The sequence below is a fragment of the Brassica napus genome, chromosome A1 (genome assembly GCF_020379485.1).
Source record: "Brassica napus cultivar Da-Ae chromosome A1, Da-Ae, whole genome shotgun sequence".
Classification (NCBI taxonomy): domain Eukaryota; kingdom Viridiplantae; phylum Streptophyta; class Magnoliopsida; order Brassicales; family Brassicaceae; genus Brassica; species Brassica napus.
In genome coordinates this window covers 27710201-27730524 of record NC_063434.1, presented here as the reverse complement: position 1 = coordinate 27730524, position 20324 = coordinate 27710201, and the positions used below count along the sequence as shown (strand labels likewise).

At 35.1% G+C, this 20324-nt stretch overlaps 3 protein-coding genes and 2 pseudogenes across 3 annotated transcripts; 4 read left to right on the top strand and 1 right to left on the bottom strand.

The window, feature by feature from the left end:
• Positions 1–113: 113 nt before the first annotated feature.
• Positions 114–2183, top strand: LOC106368884 (dirigent protein 22). The gene has a single exon (XM_048750798.1). It carries the CDS (start codon positions 1432–1434, stop codon positions 2020–2022), a length of 591 nt encoding a protein of 196 aa, XP_048606755.1. The 5' UTR covers positions 114–1431; the 3' UTR covers positions 2023–2183.
• A 213-nt stretch (positions 2184–2396) lies between these two features.
• Positions 2397–8520, top strand: LOC106358224 (annotated as a pseudogene).
• On the top strand, positions 8520–9153 carry LOC125583613 (annotated as a pseudogene).
• LOC106358225 (calcium load-activated calcium channel-like) lies at positions 8989–9969 on the bottom strand. The gene has a single exon (XM_048750849.1). The coding sequence runs from the start codon at positions 9740–9742 to the stop codon at positions 9155–9157; it is 588 nt and encodes a 195-aa protein (XP_048606806.1). The 5' UTR covers positions 9743–9969; the 3' UTR covers positions 8989–9154.
• A 923-nt stretch (positions 9970–10892) lies between these two features.
• On the top strand, positions 10893–18589 carry LOC106381311 (protein trichome birefringence-like 1). Its single transcript, XM_013821215.3, has 4 exons — positions 10893–17016; positions 17457–17650; positions 17736–17894; positions 17974–18589. The coding sequence occupies exons 1-4, from the start codon at positions 16150–16152 to the stop codon at positions 18341–18343; spliced, it is 1590 nt and encodes a 529-aa protein (XP_013676669.1). The 5' UTR covers positions 10893–16149; the 3' UTR covers positions 18344–18589.
• The last annotated feature ends 1735 nt before the right edge of the window (positions 18590–20324 follow it).

The following is a 20324-nucleotide window of genomic DNA, read 5'->3' as shown; positions in this document are numbered from 1 at the left end:
CTGGTTTTTACAAATTAGTGTCCAAAATCATAAGGGGAGGGAGGGAGGGGGGGGGGGGGGGGGGGTGGGGGTATAGATTTTGGAGTTTTTTATAATTTGGGTAGACTTTGGAAGTTGTTTAAACGATTTTGGTGAAGTTTTGAAAATACATTTAAACAACACCATTGTTGCTTCTGAGTTATCTCTAACATTATGAATTCTAATGATATTATCACCTCCTAGGATGCTTACAGTAAAAGAAACAACAGTTTTAATTTTTTTCTTACTGGTCTTAATAAGCCCATTCAGAAATATCTCCCAATAATCTCTTCACTGAAGGTCCCTACAGGCACACGAGACACTGCTATATGCTTCTGCATATCTTTGGCGAATATAGAGCTCATCACATAAAAACAAAAAGATGATGAACCTAAATCTTCAAATTGCAATGCGATCTCTCGCGGAAGAATCAAAACCTTGAAGTTGCTGTACTTTTCTTTTCTGTATGGTTCTCTGAGTGGGACTAAGTATTATTTATAATATTTTTTTTGTAATTACTACTATTTTTATTTTTTTATTTTTTTTTATTTTAAAAACATAATATAACTTGATAATATTTTGTTTCTTTTTATAAAAGATATCAAATTTGAAATAACACAATCCTATTGGTTGGTGAACCTAAAGATTCAAAATAAACCCAAGAATAAGTCAATAAAGAACAACAATATTTATTTGATATATGTTTTCATAAATTATATGTAGATAAAATACAAAGCACAACGGTGCACACCAGCATATGCAACGTTAAAGTTTAGATTTTAAAATAATAAAAAACCATAATACATTTTTAACCGTAGATTTTAAGTTACATAGGGCCGGCCCGCTGCGGAAGCAACGTAAGCGACGGCGTAGGGCACACAACGTGTTTCAATTTTTTTTTACAGCTAAATTTGTTCACTAACTTTTAAAAAAAAATCATCCAGCTGATTAAAATGCACATTTTAATTTTGGATTAGGGCATCTAATAGTAATGGAACTCGTACGATGAAACTTTGAATTTTGTGAAAGAAAACTCCAATAAGTTAATATAATCATGTTATTGGATAATGTACATAAATTTTAAAGGTGACTGTTTATGAGGAAACAAATCAGATATGCACGATTTTGTTTCCTACAAATGGCTAATTTTACCAATTTATATTTAAGTTGTTTAGATTGTTTTCCTTCGAGTGTGTATTAAAAATTTATTCAAAAGTATGTGGTTCATTGAATATTGATATTTACAATGAACACGTTTCATACATAGATGAAATATAGATATTAACCTAAAATAACCTTAACAAAAATTAAAATACAATAACTTTCAAATCAATATTCATATTATTAGTATATATAATAATACTTAGTCCCACTCACATTTACAATCGGCTTTCCAAAACTTTGTGCTACATTATGTTTCATCTTTCAATGGCCAACACTAAACAAAAACCAGTTTCAATCTTATTGCTTACTACATTTTGCTTCTTGTCGTTATACTTTGTGAAAAATCAAGCCTTCTCAAAAGTCTCATATCCATCTACCTTAGGTCTAAACCAAGAGAAACTAACACATCTTCACTTTTACTTCCACGACATGTATGGTTACAACCCAACATCAGTGGAAGTAGCAGAAGCCGCACAAACAAACACATCTAAAACATATTTTGGTTCCATGTTCGTAATGGATTGTCCTATAACTACACTTCCTAATATAAGCTCCAATATAATAGGGTATGCACAGGGTATGACAGCATCTGCATCTCAAACCGAATTGGGATTGTTGATGATTCTCCATTTTGTGTTTACGGAAAGAGAATATAATGGAAGCACGATTAGCATTCTTGGACGTAACCTTGTGTTTGAGAATGTTAGGGAGATGCCTGTTGTTGGAGGCAGTGGCCTGTTTCGATTCGCTAGAGGATATGCTGAGGGAAAGACGTATTCATTAGATGTGAAATCTGGAAATGCAACTCTTGAATATAATGTATTTATCTTGCATCCTTGATGTATTATACAATAATGTTAAAGCTAAACTATTTTATTATCGTTGATTCCGCTAATTTTTTTGATAATTACAGTGATGATATTTCATAATTTATAAATTTGTTTTACGTAAATTAATGTCACTATGTCCTAATTTGGAGAACAATAGTCACATTGAGAAAATGTAGATCAACTTTTTTACTACAGAGTTAAACCGCAATATAAGAACTACCACATGTAATGTGAGAGACTCAAAGTTTAGAATCCAAATGTTTTTCGATTAATTTGTTTGTTTTGATATGGATCTTTACAATACAATTTCTTAAACACTAATCATTTACAAAACTGGTTGTTAACTTTTCATTTTTTGTTGGTCCAAGATGTGACCGAGACACTTCAAATCTCTACTTATATATCTCTTTAAATTTTTGTAATCAACCAAGTTTTAGCTATCTTTGTAATACAATTTTCACTTCATGAATATTCGCATTCTCGTGAATCTTGATTGGTTGCAATAAAATAAAAACAAAATCCTTGGCATCAACTGCCAAAGTCGATGTTAGAAAATAATTTTTTTTTTTTTAAACGCTAGAATTTTATAGAAGGATAACAGAACAAAGGTTCTACAAGGATCATCTTCAATCAAAAGAGACAAAGAGAGGTAGAAATATTGACCTAACAAAATAGGTAACTAAGCCAACATGGATATCCTCTAGCAATATAAGATTGAAAAAAATCCTCCTGGATCACACTTTTTGCAATAAGTGTTGCTCCTTTAATGTTATGATAAGAGTGGAATTGAGTCTTCCAATCCGGGAATTCATTCAGTAATGGTAAGACCTTTGAAGAGTAGAACCTTATAGAAGGCCATGCAGATGGTTTAGAGATGGCGCCAATCAGGTCATGATCATCACTAGCAAAGATGATGGAGCTGAAATGGAGAGTCTTCAATATCTCAATAGGCCATCTCTAGTTTTCTAGAGAGGCATCCTGTTTGCACGAAGTGTCAGAGAAGGATCTTCTTCCATGGAGGAGAATTTTACCTTCGCTGCTACGAAGAATCCTAGAGTAACCTTGAGTCGTCAGTAGGTATCACTGCTTCTTTGTGTGTTGATTGATTTTTGTACTCATCTTCTTCATTCATTGTTCTGGAGGTTTAACTTCGACTTTGTGATGGCATCTAGAAAAGGATCAAAGCTGAGGAAAGCAGGGTATACCAATTTAAAGGGTGCTGATTCTACTGCTTCCTCAGCGACCTCGTCTTCAAAGCTTTATCAGGAGACATCTATTGATGATGGCCATAGCTCCCCTGCTTCTTCATCTGCTCAAAGCAAGCAGCAGTTCTTCTCATCAGATTCGTTTCCACAAAGCTCTAAGCCTTCTAAAGAAAACGTCACAGTGACAGTTCGCTTTCGCCCACTCAGGTTCAGAGTGAAATACTTGTATATGCTTGCAAATATAAGGTTGATGTTTGTTCTGTGAATTTGACATATATTTTTTCCTTGACGTAGTCCAAGGGAAATCCGCAATGGGGAGGAGGTTGCATGGTATGCAGATGGGGAAACAATCGTAAGAAATGAGAATAATCCGACAATAGCTTATGCCTATGGTTAGTCTTTAACAATTTAATTAGTGTCATGGTGAACACATCACTCAAAAACAACAAAACTAAGGACAAATAGTATTGTTCTTATGTGATATTCATTTTCACTTGTAATCATGTCTTAAAATAGGAGGACTAAGATTAAATTGGATATTCTTTTTTTTTTTTGATATTTTGATTTCCCATGTTGTTTTCTTGAAGTTGTCTTTCAATCTGTTAATGATTGATTCTCTTTCTGGCAGATCGTGTCTTTGGACCTACGACCACAACACGCAATGTCTACGATGTTGCTGCACACCAAGTTGTTAATGGAGCTATGGAGGGGATTAACGGTATGAAGTGACCAGTTTTAATGATAAGTCTATTTTAAAATAGAAGAAACGAAGAGCAGCGACACTTGCCGGCGGCAATTCTGTAACAACACTCCACTGTAATTCCTCTCTCATGCTTGTTATTTTTTGGTCGCTGTTCTCTGACGCGCGTTAGAGAAACGAACAGGGCTTTTGTATTTTTTTTTTGTCACAGATTATTTGTTGAAAGACTGTTCTTAGTGTGTTATTCTTCAGAACAGTTGATTTGAATATAATGACATCAATGTTAATCCACTACAGGGACCATTTTTGCATATGGAGTGACAAGCAGTGGAAAGACTCACACGATGCATGTAAGATTCCCTAATACCGTTTGATTTCAACACACCCTACTGTTGAAAACTTGAAACCATGTTTGCATTTAACTTTAGAATGTCCATGACTTACGATTAATATTATCTGATAGTTTTGGTTAATTTTTTGGTTCAAATGTCAGGGTGACCAAAGATCTCCTGGTATTATACCGTTAGCAGTGAAAGATGCTTTCAGCATTATCCAAGAGGTACTTTTGTAGGATATTGGTTCGTCCAGATTCCTTGGCTTAAGTACTAGCAGCCTGACATATTAATCTTTTACAGACACCAAATCGAGAGTTTCTCCTGCGTATCTCCTACTTGGAACTTTATAATGAGGTGCTATTATTTACCTATTGTCTTGTCTGCTTTATATTCATTTTCAATAGTAGCAGAGAGTGATAGAAATAATTTTCCTTTGAGATTACTATCTTTAAGGTCCACCTTATTTCAGGTTGTCAATGATTTATTGAATCCAGAAGGACACAATTTGAGGATCAGAGAAGACAAACAGGTATGTGACTCACTTTCAGATCACCTTTTGATACATGCAACTACTTCTCTTGTTGACTCGTAATATATTTGTTGTGTTTACGAGTAATATATTTTGCTTATCATAGAATCTTTTATTGGGAACCATGGTTAGGCTATTTGGTACCTGAAAATATATATTGGTTCCATTATGAGGACTCTGCTATTAGAATGCTTTCATATGTGGCCCTTTGTTTCATTGCAATGCTCTATGTCACAATGTTTTCAAGCACATTTGAAGTTGATCCTCCTAATTATCATTTGAAATGAGAATTGTATAATGAGCTTCTCATGGCTTTTATTCAATTTTTTTTTAATTGAACCCATTTTTGTTGATTCCAGGGAACTTTTGTAGAAGGGATAAAATAACTTCCTCTTTAAGATATTTCGTCCTTCAACTCTGTCATGATTTGGTAAATTTCCATATTATTCAATGCATGCTTAGTAAATCTTTTTCCTCATGACAGAGCAACGCCATGTTGGATCAACAAACTTTAATTTGCTCAGCAGCCGGAGTCATACAATATTAACGTTGGTATGTTAATAATCTCTTTGAAGCAAGGGAGAAATTGCTATCTGTGTGCAGTTGATATATCATTTTTTTCTCCTGACAAGATTAAAAGTGAAGCTGTACACCTCTCACAGCTGGTAAGCTACTCTTATAACCAGTGATATAGTTAGTTATGATTAGCTCTTTCGTCTACGCTAAAGCGAATTCAAATAATATTAACTACCCATAATTTCTCTCATATTTGCAGAACCTCGTTGATCTGGCAGGTTCCGAGAGTTCAAAGGTTGAAACTAGTGGCTTAAGACGCAAGGAAGGATCATATATAAATAAAAGTTTGCTGACTTTAGAAACTGTGAGTTTTTTTTCTTACCACACATTTTTCTCTTAGTCAACAATAGGTTTTGGAGTCAATTCAGATAGTACTTTTGTGATGTTGTAGGTGATATGAAAGCTCAGGGATGTGAAGGCTTCGCATGTACCATACAGAGACTCTAAGCTAACTAGGATCCTTCACTCCTCACTGAGTGGTCATGGCCGAGTATCTGTAAGTCCTTTTAGATCTGTTCTCAATCCCCTTTCTTATGAAATCCACAACATGATTAAAAACATCTTGATAACCTTAAGCACATACTTTGCTAGTTATGTACTTTACTGATTAGTTGTCCCTTTGTGGATATGGTAGCTCATTTGTACAGTAACTCCTGCATCAAGAAGTTCGGAAGAAACACACAACACATTGAAATTTGCTCATCGTGCAAAGCATATTGAGATTCAACCCGAACAAAACAAGGCTTTACTCGCATATCTTCTACCTGCCTTTATTTTTTTGGTACTAACACTACAAAACTGCAGATAACTGATGAGAAATCACTAATCAAGAAGTACCAACATGAGATTCGGCGACTGAGGGAGGAGTTGGAACAGCTTAAACAGGACATTGTACCAGTTCCCCCACTGAAGGATATGGGTGCACATGATACTATTCTCCTGAACCAGAAGGTATGCTCGAAAGATACCTTCCATCCCCATTTATACTTTTGTAGTGATTAAGGGATGTTTTTTTTTTCTGAATAGAGTTCCAATCTTGAAAACTTAAAATCTTCTTTTTAATTGTCATTCATGCATTTTCCTGTCAGTGATAAAAGTTTAATATGAACTGATAATTGTTGAAAACTCACTTATACGTTGGATTAGACAAGTAGGGGGACATTTTGTGTCATTGTGTTTTAGTTACAATCACGCATTTGAGAGAATCTGTAGTAATTTTGTTGTTTCCTTTTTTTGGCTATATAACGTGATAATAGAAGCTAGAAGATGGTCAGGTCAAGCCGCAATCCAGCTCGAAGAAGAGGAAGAAGAAGCTAAAGCAGCTCTCTTGAGTCGAATCCAACAGTTGACAAAATTTATTTTGGTGTCTACTAAACATATCGCTTAGCTCATCGCTTTAATCCTCGGAGGAGACATTCATTTGAGGAAGAAGAGGTAGAATCACTGATATAGCTTGAATAGTATAAATTGTTTACACGGTCTCCTCTTAGGATGGTTCCCTGGAGCAAGTACACGAAATTTCTAGTTTTTTTTGGTTAATCTTTGTTGATAATGTTTGTGTGTAGCTTGCTTACCTACCATACAAGAGGAAGGACTTAATGGACGATGAGGACATTGATATATATGTTCCTGTGGAGGGAAGTGCTGAGATTAGAGATGTTCCATGTAGAGAAGAAAAGAAGACTCGGAAGCATGGGTTGTTAAAGGTATACAAATGTCTGACTTTTTGTTTAAAGAATAATGGTATGAGTAATAGTAGAAATCAGCACACAGCCTTGTCTCCTCTTAGGTGCAGTTTCTTCTTTTGATTATTCTCTGGTCCCCTTTGTTGATCCGAACTTACTTTTACCTATCAGAAAAGGGATAACAGTTCAAGTGCTAGCGAGCAGTCGAGTGTGGTAAAATCCAACAGCACGCCATCGACTCCTCAAGGGGGAGGAAGTTATCTTTATACAGAATCAAGACTTTCAGAAGGATGGCCTTTGATGGAAGGAACAACTCTCAGAGTCTAGAGAAGACAGAGAAGCTCCTGAAGACATGGAGACTCTGGAGGTACATAAGAGATACTTTCACAGCTGTAATGGCGCCAAAGTAACTAAATCATTCCTATGTGCTCTTGTTCCCAGACTAGCAATATCGATGAGTTGGATCTTATGAGGGAACATAAAAAGATTTTATTGGAGGAGGCGGCGTTGCAGTCAAGTTCGTTGAAAAGGTTGTCAGATGAAGTTGCGAAGTCCCCTCAAAATGAAGAGACTAAAGTAATATAATCACTCTGTTGATGATATTTATCTACCTGTGTTTTAAATCTACCAAGTATTCACCTTCTTGGTTCTCTTGTTACTTTAGGAGGAGATTAATGCCCTACATGATGACATCAAGGCAAAGAATGACCAGATTGCCACCTTGGAGAAACAAATCTTGGATTATGTTATGACATCACATGAGGCATTGGATAAATCTGACATCCTGCAGGTAGGCTTCCCTCTGCCATGTATCATGCAATGGCTTCTTTTTCTTTTTTGTTCATTTCTCAAGTGATTATTATCGTCTCTTCAGGCAGTTGCTGAGCTGAGGGATCAACTTAATGAGGAATCTTTTGAACTCGAGGTGATCGAATTGTTTATGTTTATGCCTAGAGATAGTTGTGCTATTGATTGGATGATATAATTCCTCTTAGCTCAATATAATCTCTGTTCACACCCTATGAAGTTTGTTTATCTGCAAATATTAGAGTGGTCAAAGGCCAAACTATATCAACGATGAAGCCAAATCATATGCTCTACGTTTTGTCTCATCCATTCATCTTGATTGCAGGTTGAAACTGCAGATAGTCGCATCATTCATGAACAACTCAATCAAAAGGTCATAGGCTTTGTCTTAATCTATCTCCTCTGTTTTGTATGTCTTTGGGAAAGCTTCAAACTAGCTTTGTAATGTGCAGTAGAATTGATTAGCTGGTTAAGTATTTTCTGCAGACAAGTGACTGTCAAGTACTGCAAGAAGAAGTTGCGAACCTAAAGCAGCACCTCTCTAATTCCCTGGAACTAGCACAGGTCTCTCTATATACATTTTATTTCACGTCTTTCACCAATTTTCAAGCTTAATAGCTACACGATTCTCAAACTAAAGTCTCTGTGCATTCCGACTTGAAAGGAAACGAAAATCGAAGAGCTGAAACTGAAAACTAAGGAACTAAACGAATCTAAGGAGCAACTAGAACACCGTAACAGGAAACTCGCAGAAGAGAGCTCATACGCAAAAAGCCTTGCATCAGCAGCCGCAGTCGAGCTCAAGGCATTATCCGAAGAAGTTGCAAAGCTAATGAATCACAACAGGAAACTATCAGCTGAGCTATCAACCCACAGTACCCAATCCCCCAACCTAATAATAAAACAGGAACAACGGAAGAAGATAGAGCCTTCTAAAGAAACAAGAACAAGACAACTCGTCAACGACGGAGCTGAAGAGAGAACTAAGAATGAGCAAAGACCGTGAACTAACATACGAAGCCGCATTCGTTGATAAAGATCAAAGAGAAGCCGAGCTTGAAAAAGACTCAAAACATAGAGAAACATATCTAGAGAACGAGCTCGCTAGCATGTGTATTCTTGTTTCTAAGCTGAGAAGATCACAAGAAGCTCATTCTGTTACTGTATCAGAGACAGACGACGCCACAAATTTAACAAAGACGAATCCAAACAAATACATAATCATCACAACTTTAAATTGTTTCTTATTCCGAAGAATTAAAAAAAAACAAAAGGATAGAACAATGATCAATACTAACAGATCAGTCAGTTAGTCTTGGGATCAGGCATGGGGAACAAACCAGCACCAGCAGCGCCACGCGGCGGAGAAAACCCTAGAAACTTCTGAAGATTCGTCCTTATACTAATCGAACACAACAAATACAAAAACGCCATGGAACAATCCGTCGCATCATCTCCCTTCAACCCCCTGTGACTCATCTTCTTCACGATCGCGATCGGATGGAACGGGAGCTTCGCGACGACCTTACCTTCGAAGAGCGAGTTCAACAGCCCGAAGACGACGAAGAGGACGAGGGCCACGACGGCGCCGGATTTGAACTTGAAGAGGGACAGATCTCGGCTCGACTCCTTGAGGCTCGTCTCGACGCGGTCCATCTTCTTGGTCTTCGATTTCTTGACGGTGAGCTTGGAGGAAGGGTTCTCGGTCTTCATCGTCTCCAGCTTCTTGGCGGCTTTGTCGATTGAGTATTTTAGGGATTTGTAGGAGGTGGTGCGGTAGATTAGGATCCACGAGATGGCTTCGCAGACTAGCGCCGTGCAGAAGGAGATGCCGACGACGGTTAAGCTGTCGGCGTACTTGAAGGAGGCGAAGAGTGGGATCGTCGTCGCCATTGGGATTTAGTTTCTTCTGCTTTCGCTTCTGTTCTCTCTCTCTCACTGTGGAGATCTGATTAGGAATTGGGTAAAATAAAAGTCAATAGAGGGTACAATAAGTAAATAAGGAAAAGTTTGGGGGACTTTTAGAAATACTTTTTAATTTTACTTGTAACCAATACCTTTCGAATTATTAGAATTTACCCCAGCTGTTTTTTTTATTCCTTGCTATGCAAAACCCAAATTACAATTTTTAACATTAGCATAAACACTGTGGTGCACATCAAATAGTGTAAACTTGTAATCATGCAGATGTATGTTTTTACTCACAGAAAAGAAGAAGCAAGGGAAAAAAAGATTGGTAAGTTTGTACCAAACTCATTAGTTGTATGGGTTTTATGTACTAGATTATTTTTTCTAGGTTTGATTTGAATCAGAGTTTATTTGGGTTTTGATTAGAAAAATGTGGAGTAAAAGAGAGTAAATAATAAAGTGGAAAATGGAGAAAACTTTGGAAATTGAAATGAAAAGAGAACAAAAAATTAGAATAAAACTCGTTTCACTTATAAATCCCAAAATAAATATGTGAGTGTTTTTTTTTTAATTTCATCCCTCAACTTAATGATGCTACATAGTTAACATCACGAATTTATTTTCATTCATCTAAAAATTGATGTAGATTTTAGAAACCGTTTAAATCTTATGTTTTTATTAATTAAAATATGATGTACATGGCGGTAATTTAACTAAATATGAAAGTTACATAAGATATTATTTAATTTTGGTTTTCAATTATTTTAATATGTTTTCTTATTAACTCTTAATAAAATTTTTGTAATTTATTTGATTAATTGTGTGGAATATACTTATTTGATCATTTTTTTTATTATAAAACTTATTTCATGTCAAATTACTGACTCTAACATTTTATTTGTTTGATATAAAATTAAATAACTAATGAATTATTTTATTTATATATTCATAAAAAAAAATTGCATACATTTTAAAATGTATCAAATAAGTATATATCAGACAATTAATCAAATGAATTACATATTTTTTATTAAAATTTCATAAGAAAATGGATTAAAATAATTTAAAAACAAAATTACATAATATCTTATAGAATTTTCATATTTAATATAAATAAAAATAATATAATAATATATTTTCATATACACAAAAATAAAAATGTTAAAACACTACTTATAAAAAAATGTTAAAACATATTGATTTTGTAAAATCAATTATGTTAAAAATATTCTTACACTTTTAAAATGTGGGTCAAAATCTCATTTAGTTAAATTACGGCCGGGTCGGTCATATTTTAATTGATGAAACGAGATATTTAAACGGTTTCTAACATTTACATCAATTTTTGGATGAACGAAATTAAACTTATGATGTTAATGAGATATGTTATCATGCATAATATATAATTCGCGTAGCTAGGTATACATTAGTTTAGTTTGCATGGTTAACCATGTGAATGACTAATACTTCAGGTAGTTAGCAAATATTTTTTTCCTTCTTTTAATCAATGAACCTAAATCCGGATTGAAATCCTGATAATTGAATTCAACCCAATAGAACAATAGTGTTATCATAGTTACAACTAAAAAAAAAACTTAACAGACAAATCTAAAATTTAGAAATGGAAATATGAGAAGGAATGGAAAAACTTAACAGACAAAGCGTTTCAAGAAGAAAAAAAAAATTCTAGAGGCTTCGTTTTGCGTTAGTTCATTATAATGCAAGTAGAGCGAATTCGATGATTTATTTATTTTGAAGTACCATCTCATTAGATGGTATTTGTTTCTAGTGGATTTTGTATGTAAAATCAACTAGGTGATTATCCACTCACATGTGTGGAGTAAAATGTATATATTCTAATAATTGTTGAATATGAACTTTGTCCGTATAACCATAATTATATTATTCATAAGCCTATATATGTATTAATTTGAATATCTATTAAATGTTAGTTTACTCGTATGGTTTTTATGATCATTTATATTTTATTATAATAAAAAATTTAAACTATAGATCATAAAATTTTCAGTGTGAGAGTTTTAACAATTTTCATTATTTATAGTCGTTTTTAAACATTCAAAATATAATATATACGAAAAATCTATTTTTTATTATATGGTTAATATGATTGTTTAATTTATTTTAATACTATAACATTAAAAAATAATGAAGATATGTGAATTGTTGTCAAGTCTTTATTATTAAAATTATTAATTGTCAAATATATATTTTAGTCACGTTTGGTAATTCCGTAAATTTTATTTAAGAAAAAAAAAACAATAATTATATATTGTTAATTAATTTCATGGTTATTCTAAGTAGAAGTATATAATACATGTTTAATAGACCAAAATATTTCTTTAGAGACTTTAAGAAACATTATAGTGATGACACGTGTTATAGTTAAAATGTTGTAATGCTTATCTTTTAATATATAGAAGATTATCTAATAATTTCCAATAACTCTTGATAAATACTAGGAAAAGAACCCGTGCGATATCGCACGGTAACTCATTTTGTAAAAAATACAATACAAATAAAATTACAATAATTTTTGAAGATAATTTTTTTTAAATTCTTTATAAGAGTGTATATATATATATATGAAAATAAATGAAAAGCCAATTTCATATATTTTGATAAAAAATTTAAAAACAAAGGCAATTTCATGTAGTGATCTTTGATGATCTAAATAATGAATCTCTTTCTTTTTTAGTTTATTTGTGATTGTTGTGATTTTCTAATTTTATTTGGTGTTTATTGTGGTTGTTATTTGTCATTTTCGACAACTATTTATATATATGACTAAGGATTGCAATAGTTGACAATCAACCTTTGCAAAGGTTTAACTAAGGGTTACACTGGTTAACACCAAAAGTTGCAACAGTTCACAACTAAAAACAATAATCACTAATAATTGTAATTTTTTTATCATCAAAGAATGTAATGGTTCAACACTAACAGTTGCATCATCTAACCAATTGTAACTATTCACTAAGACAACATACTCCACTTAAACAGTCTCAAAGATTCACTTAAATCTCTAACAATTATTTCTTATTTAATTATTATCAGAGATTCACAAAATAAATATCACTCGTATCAAACTCATGCACGAATAAAAATGTACGTAACATCAATTCGAAAAACATCATAAATGTCTATTTATTTGATAGATAACAAAATGGATCATATATTTTTATAAAAAAATAGGATCATATATGCGTTGTACGTATATAATTTGACATATCATTAAACCTTGTATCAGATGTGATGTCAAAGTTACTAATATGGTAGATAGATTATTCTTTGAAAAAGTATTTGTAAAATGGGATGACCGATGATTAATAGTAGCTTAACAGATCTCTCTTCACAAAAATAAATAAATTAATAGACTATTTAGAAGAAATAAAATATCAGATGTAAAAGTTGGAATCTTCGATGTATAAATGTTTTCAAAGAGGTGTCTTTGGAAGAGGTTTAAGCCGTTTTGATTTGAAGGAATGCATTGATTCGAGAAAGGCAAAAGCGTTCTTTGGTTTAATAAATGATGATGTCATCTATTTAAAGGAAATCTAATTTTTAACCATTAGATTATTATAAAATAAAGCAAATCTAACAGTTAGATATATCTTTTTTTTCCTATAAAAAATGATGATATTATCAGTTAACAAAAAAACAGGTTTCCTATTATGTATAGAAAATTTAAAAAAGAAGTAAGAAAAACTTGCTTTGATAGTAGCAAATGTCATTTTATTTGCATAACTTCTTGTATATCTGCCAAGAAGAAGCAAGGTTGGTTTCAAGGTGACTCTCTAATAAAAACAAATAAACACGAACCAAAAACAAAAAATCAGTTTAATACCCAGCGAGTTGATTATTGATCATCCATGGTCTCCAGTTATCAATAACCGAATAGTTGAGAGATCTTATCCAAGCTTGAGTCCCAATGTAAGGTACTGTCATATCGTGATCACCAATGTTCACACAAAACCACACAAATATTTACATAAAGATTTTGAATCTTGGTGGGAGAAAAAAACTCTGACCTGAAGATGAGAGAACGATAGCCATTGATGCTATTATCCATATGGTAAGGTACATTACTTATAATGTCGTTACTGTAAGGAATATCCAAATTACATCGTATCCATCTCCCTATGCTCTACTACAATTATAGATCTTCTTAAAAAACTTGACAGCGCTTCTTTACTAAACTCTTTGAAATGAACAGTCTTATATACCTTCTTGATTTGAAGAGCTTTGCGTACGCTTTCGCTTTCGTCATTTGCCCAGTAGGTAGCTAGCAAATACCTATAAATCTGCAAAAGCAACCTTATATATGCTTTGTTTCCTGAATGGTTTAACGGTAAAGAAAGAAGGTTAAAAATTTATAACAGTAGTTATTTTAAAATTATACTTATAATAATAGTCACAACTTTTCACTTTTTAAAAGATATCTATACATAATAGCAAACTCCACATTCTGTGTTTGATGACATCAACATTTTTTATAGCAAAATAAAATTGAAATCGGACGGTTGAGATTATTGCGGTTATGTAATCTAGTGGATATTATTTAAGTTTCATTTAGTATATGATGTCATCCGTTATTATATCTAAACGATGTCTTTTTCTTTTTGAAACGTTGCATTTTTGAAACATTGCTTCTGAAGAGACACGACCCTCTCAAAATAATAATTCTTATATCTAACGGTGTCTTGTTTTTGAAACGTTGCATTTTTGAAACGTTGCATTTTTGAAAAGATACGACCCTCTCAAAATAATAGTTCTTAAATCTTAACAAATTTATATATTCATTCTTTATGACTTCCCTACTTCCCGTCATCATTGTTCTTTTTTCTCCTTCACTTACCATGGATTTCTTTTGTTCTGGAAATAACCGTCTCTCTCTAAGAATTTTCATGTCTGTTTTCACCACCACCGCCATCCTCTTTTCTGTTTGTTATGTTAATCTCCATCCTCATTTTCTGTCTCCCCAACCCACTACTATATTAATTTACTCATAACCGTTGAAATATTAGAACATGTGTTGTCCTCATGAAACCATTTGATGATATTTTAACCGGGAGATTCAAGAGACTGAAATTTATAAAAGGGAAATATGATTTCATGTTTCAAGAAGGAACTGACAATCATAATCAATTTAACTTACAAATTAGCGAGAAAAGCTTTAGCGAGAGAATTCCGATGATTCTCCCTCCACTGTTTCCAGGCCTTATGAGAATATAATCCATCCTAGGAAAATTAATTGTACCAAAAATTTAACAAAAAAATTCACCGAGCATCTTTCCACAAATCCTGTATATCTGAAGAAAATAATAATTGTGTTGAATTCTTTATAATTGTGTTTTTTCACAATTCTTTTTGCACCATCAAATCATCATATATCACTCTCACTAATACGCATCTCTTCGCTCTCAACTGGCTATTTTCAGCCAATTGTTAAACAATTTTTTTGATTTCCGGCTGACATTGATCCTAGCACTGGTTGTTTTCTCTTTTTATTTACTTTTGTTTTTAATACATTTAGATCTCGGTTTACTACCATTAAAATCAGTGGAAGAGACTTATAATTGAAAAATGCATGGCGGAGACTATTTATAGATTTTTAAAATCTATTTGAATAGTCACATCCCTTCAATCTGAATAGTTGCATTCTTCTAATACTCACAACTTTTCACTTTTTAAAAAATACTTATGAATAGTCACAACTTTTAAACAATTTTTAGAAAAGACACAACCTTACAACATAGAACTTTTAGAAAAGACACAACCCTTTACACATCTTTTTCAAAAGATACAACCTTTCAATATAAGTGAGATTCACAACCTTTGGAATTAATGAGGATTGCTATTATTAGTAGATTATGAGTGAAATCTTTGTTTTCCAGTAAGGAGAGATTCGAAAGAGTTTTAATAAATGATTAATTCAATAAGAGTGGATTTGATAGAACTTTTATAAATACTAAGAGGAGATTTGAACAAAAACTAGAATTCTCTTAAATCATAAGCCCCCTTTGTTCCTATCTGTTTTTTGGTCACCATTCCATTCCAGAAAATGCTTTTAAAGATAACAATCACAACATTCCAAATGTAGAAAAGGCACAATCTCAACATTCTAAACCTGCGTCCACCTAACAAAAAACAATTGCCTTCTCGTAGTTTACTCCAAATACAAAGGGTGTAATATAACAACAGAAACACTCAACACTTTACCGAACACACACGTTGCCTTCTCTCCTAACTCCTTAAAGTTCAATCTTCATAATCTCTCTCTGTCTCTCTCTCTCTCTCTCTCTCTCTCTCTGACAACAGAGAGACTCTTCACGTGCCAAACAAAAAAAAAACTGAGCACCTTCCTCTCGCCCATGGCCACGGACTCCGTCAAGCACGTGCCTACATTCGGCGGCGCAGCCATCTCTGAAATGAAAAGCTTCTTCTCCGCCATGAAACCAAGAAAAACGATCATAACTTTTGTCTACGCCTTCGTCATAACCTTTGTTGCCTTCACTGTTTACTTAGCCTTCGCCCCTTCCCTCATCACTATCTCTAATTCAGTTTCTTCCTATATCCTCCCTAATGTCAGTGCCGTGACTTCAGCGTCCAGTAACATCACATTACAAGCAACCACGCCGGAAAGTCTCACTCCGGCTGTTATAAACACAACCTTTGAGCCTCCCCTAGGTAATGAAACAAACCCACATTCTAGAAACAACGCTTCACGGTCTCATGCAAGTGTACACTTATGTCCTAACAACAACACTGCTCGAAATTCGGACAAACAAGCACCTCTGTCCGTGAATTCAAGTGCTTCTTCTCCGATGAGAAAACAAAGTAGGAAGTCAGGGGCTAAACGAGAGATCAAGTCTCTGAAGGACTGCGATTTTTTCCAAGGAGAATGGGTCAAAGACGAATCCTACCCGCTTTACAAACCCGGCACGTGTAATCTCATCGACGAACAGTTTAGCTGTTTAACCAACGGAAGACCAGACGTTGAGTTTTACAAACTGAAGTGGAAACCTAAAGAATGCACTTTACCAAGGCTGAACGGAGGCAAGTTGCTGGAGATGATTAGAGGAAGAAGGCTCGTGTTCGTTGGAGACTCGCTGAATAGAAACATGTGGGAGTCTTTGGTTTGTATTCTTAAAGGATCAGTTAAAGATGAGAGACAAGTCTTTGAAGCTCATGGAAGGCATCAGTTTCGTCGGGAAGCTGAGTACACTTTGGTCTTCAAAGTAAGTTTGCAATCTGTTTCGGTGAGGCCTGCGGGTTTGGCTAGTTTGGGCTGGGTCGTTCGGTTCGACCAAAATATCGCCCAACTGAACCGAACAGAGTTTGGTTCGGTTTAGGTAGTTCGGTTTTTCAACTTCTTTTACCGAAACTAATCAAAGTTTTTGGTTTCAATTATATGTTGGTTTAAAATTTCTTTAAATTCGGGGTAATTTGGTTAATTCGGTTTGTCGGTTATTTTGATTCGAATTTTTGATTAGTTTAGTTAGCTTTTTTTTGGAAAACCCGAGCTAACCAATTACTGAAGTGAAAACCGAAGTATTTTATAAGCTTGCCGAATTGAACCAAACTAACCAAAAATTTTCGTTCGGTTCGGTTATCAACGAGGCCTAGTTTGACTACCTAGTTGTTATTGGAGACTTGATTTGTGTGGTTGATATGATAGGAATATAATTGCACTGTGGAGTTCTTTGCGTCTCCTTTCTTGGTTCGAGAATGGGAAGTTACGGACAAGAACGGGACGAAGAAGGAAACTTTGCGTCTAGATATGATGGGAAGCTCATCAAAGCAGTACATAGGAGCGGATGTACTTGTGTTCAATACCGGAGCTTGGTGGACTGATGACATAACATCCAAAGGGTAGAGTTCTGTCAGCTATTTTTTATTTTTTTTATATGGAGGATTTGTCTCATTGGCTTTTTGGTGTTTGGATGGTTTTGATTAGTGAGGACTATTTTCAAGAAAGAAGCACTGTTTACCCGAAACTCAACGTTGATGAAGCTTTTAGAAAAGCATTGACTACTTGGGGTCGATGGGTTGATAAGTATGTGAATCCAAAGAAGTCTCTTGTCTTCTTCCGCGGATTCTCCCTGTCACATTTCAGGTATGTACAGTTCTTTCATGGTAGTCTTAAGATTCTGTTTAAAAAAATAAATAAATGGGTTTGGTCTGGTTGCATGCAGTGGTGGGCGATGGAATGCGGGAGGGGCGTGCGATGATGAAACAGAACCGATCAAGAACGAGGCATACCTAATGCCTTACCCTTCCAAGATGGAGATTCTTGAAAGAGTTCTAAGGGGAATGAAGACACCGGTCACGTATCTCAACATCACGAGGTTAACAGATTACAGGAAGGATGCTCACCCGTCTGTTTATAGGAAACAGAAATTTACTGCAGAAGAAAGCAAATCACCGTTGTTGTACCAAGACTGCAGTCACTGGTGCCTCCCAGGTGTACCTGATTCTTGGAACGAGATTCTCTATGCCGAGATGCTGGTAAAGCTCGACCAGCTCCGTGGCAACAGACGGCGGAAACCTGAAGGGCTACTATAGGAGGAGTTGAATCATATTCTTGTTTTAGATGAAATACACAATATATATTTTCAATGGATGAAAAGAAAAGAAACACTTAGAAGCAATTATATGTTTTCAAAGGCATAGAGAAAGTAAGAGATGAGAATCATATTACTGCCTTGCTCATCACTTTTCTTGGTTGTAAACTATGTTCATGGGAGAGGTTTGAGATTGTAAATGGTTAATTTTTATTTTACTCAATTTAATAGTAAGGTTTGTCAAATCATAACTGAACCGGAAATGGAAGCAATCATTTGGTTAAAAGAATCCGGTTGATGACATCGACTGGCAAAGCATAGGCAGGATCAATTTGGTTTGACTCCAGGATACTCCAGCCCTGCACCAGTTTTGGATCATTAAGTTCTCTTTAGCTTTGAAGACCTTAACAGTATGTACTAATGAGACGCAAATTTTAGTCACCTGCAACTCCAAAGTAAGTGTGAAAGATATCAACAGCATCGTCAGGTCCATTCTCCATATCTTATTCAAATTACACCTGAAACTCAGGGAAGGCTCTAAAGAGATGTGAGTTTTATCAACCAATGTTTGAGAAAAACCTGACAGTCCAAGATGAACTTTACAAGCTTTGATTTGTCAATCCAATGGACTCTGTTGGTCATGATAAAACTCGATAAAACCCACCAAGAGTGGCAAACCTGGTGATAATTAAGCAAGAACAATCAGTGTGGTAAGTGTTAGGATAATGACGTATCATTATAGAGATAATCATAGTTTAAGATAACTGTTGTATTTATCTTATAGATAACTATGAGCATGTGATAAGATCAACTTGACTCTATCACATGATCTCGACTTGTATAAATAGAGAGCTGCAGACATCAATAAACTTAAGCTTTCCACAATACAAATCTTATATGGTATCAGAGCAATTCTCGATCCAAATCGTTTAAATTTTTCTTTTCTCTTCACGCAAACACAAACATCGTTAACATGTCTGATCAAAACAGCTCTCTCACAACTGCCACTGCTACACGCACCGCAGTCTATGATCCCGCAAACCCTGCAAACTCGCTTCTTGCGGTTAACATGTCGAACGTTACACGTTTGACAAACACCAATTACCTCATGTGGAGCAGAAAAATTCAAGCCCTCCTTGAAGGTCATGAACTCCACACTTTTCTTGAGAAAACAGAATCCACTCCAGAGGCGGTCCTCATCAACAATGGCCTCGCAGAACCTAACCCGGCGTATCTACCGTGGAGACGTCAGGACAGGCTCCTATACAGTGCCATCATTGGTGCTATATCCCTTCCAGTTCAACCACTCGTTGCAAGTGCTACAACCACTCATGAAGTCTGGAGCACACTCAATCTCATCTTTGGCACACCAACTCGCGGACACATCAAACAATTGAAGTTCCAAGTCAAGAGCTGCACCAAAGGAACAAAAACCATCAGTGAGTATCTGCGTCTTATCAAGACCAAAGCAGATGAACTAGCACTCCTTGGCAAGCCCATTGACCCTGAAGATCTGATAGAGCAGATTCTAGCGGGTCTCTCTGAGGAATACAAAGCCGAAGTTGATGCAATCAACGGCCGAGATCATCTGATCTCCTTCTCTGAACTTACAGAGAAACTTCTTAACCGAGAAGCCATGATTGTCTGCGATCAACCAGCAACACCGACGTTTCCAGTTACAGCTAACAACACCACAAGAAGCAACACCAACAACAATAACCGCAATAACAACAACAACTGGCGTCCATCCTTTGTCCCACGACAAGGCAACAACTCGCCTCGCCCATCTCGTCCCTACCTTGGAAGATGTCAGGCCTGCGGAATTCAAGGACATAGCGCCCAACGGTGTCCATCATTCAAAGTCATTGCAACCAACTCAATGCAGCAAAACACCCAACACGCTCAGTGGCGACCACATGCCAATGCAACGTACATGACAAACCAACACCCTGATGCTTGGCTTATGGACAGTGCAGCCTCTC

Coding starts and splice junctions, on each gene's coding strand:
- LOC106368884 (XM_048750798.1), top strand. CDS start 1,432: ATGTTTCATCTTTCAATGGCCAACACTAAACAAAAACCAGTTTCAATC.
- LOC106358225 (XM_048750849.1), bottom strand. CDS start 9,742: ATGGCGACGACGATCCCACTCTTCGCCTCCTTCAAGTACGCCGACAGC.
- LOC106381311 (XM_013821215.3), top strand. CDS start 16,150: ATGGCCACGGACTCCGTCAAGCACGTGCCTACATTCGGCGGCGCAGCC. Junction 17,651..17,735: donor GATGACATAACATCCAAAGG/GTAGAGTTCTGT, acceptor GGTTTTGATTAG/TGAGGACTATTTTCAAGAAA. Junction 17,895..17,973: donor TTCTCCCTGTCACATTTCAG/GTATGTACAGTT, acceptor GGTTGCATGCAG/TGGTGGGCGATGGAATGCGG.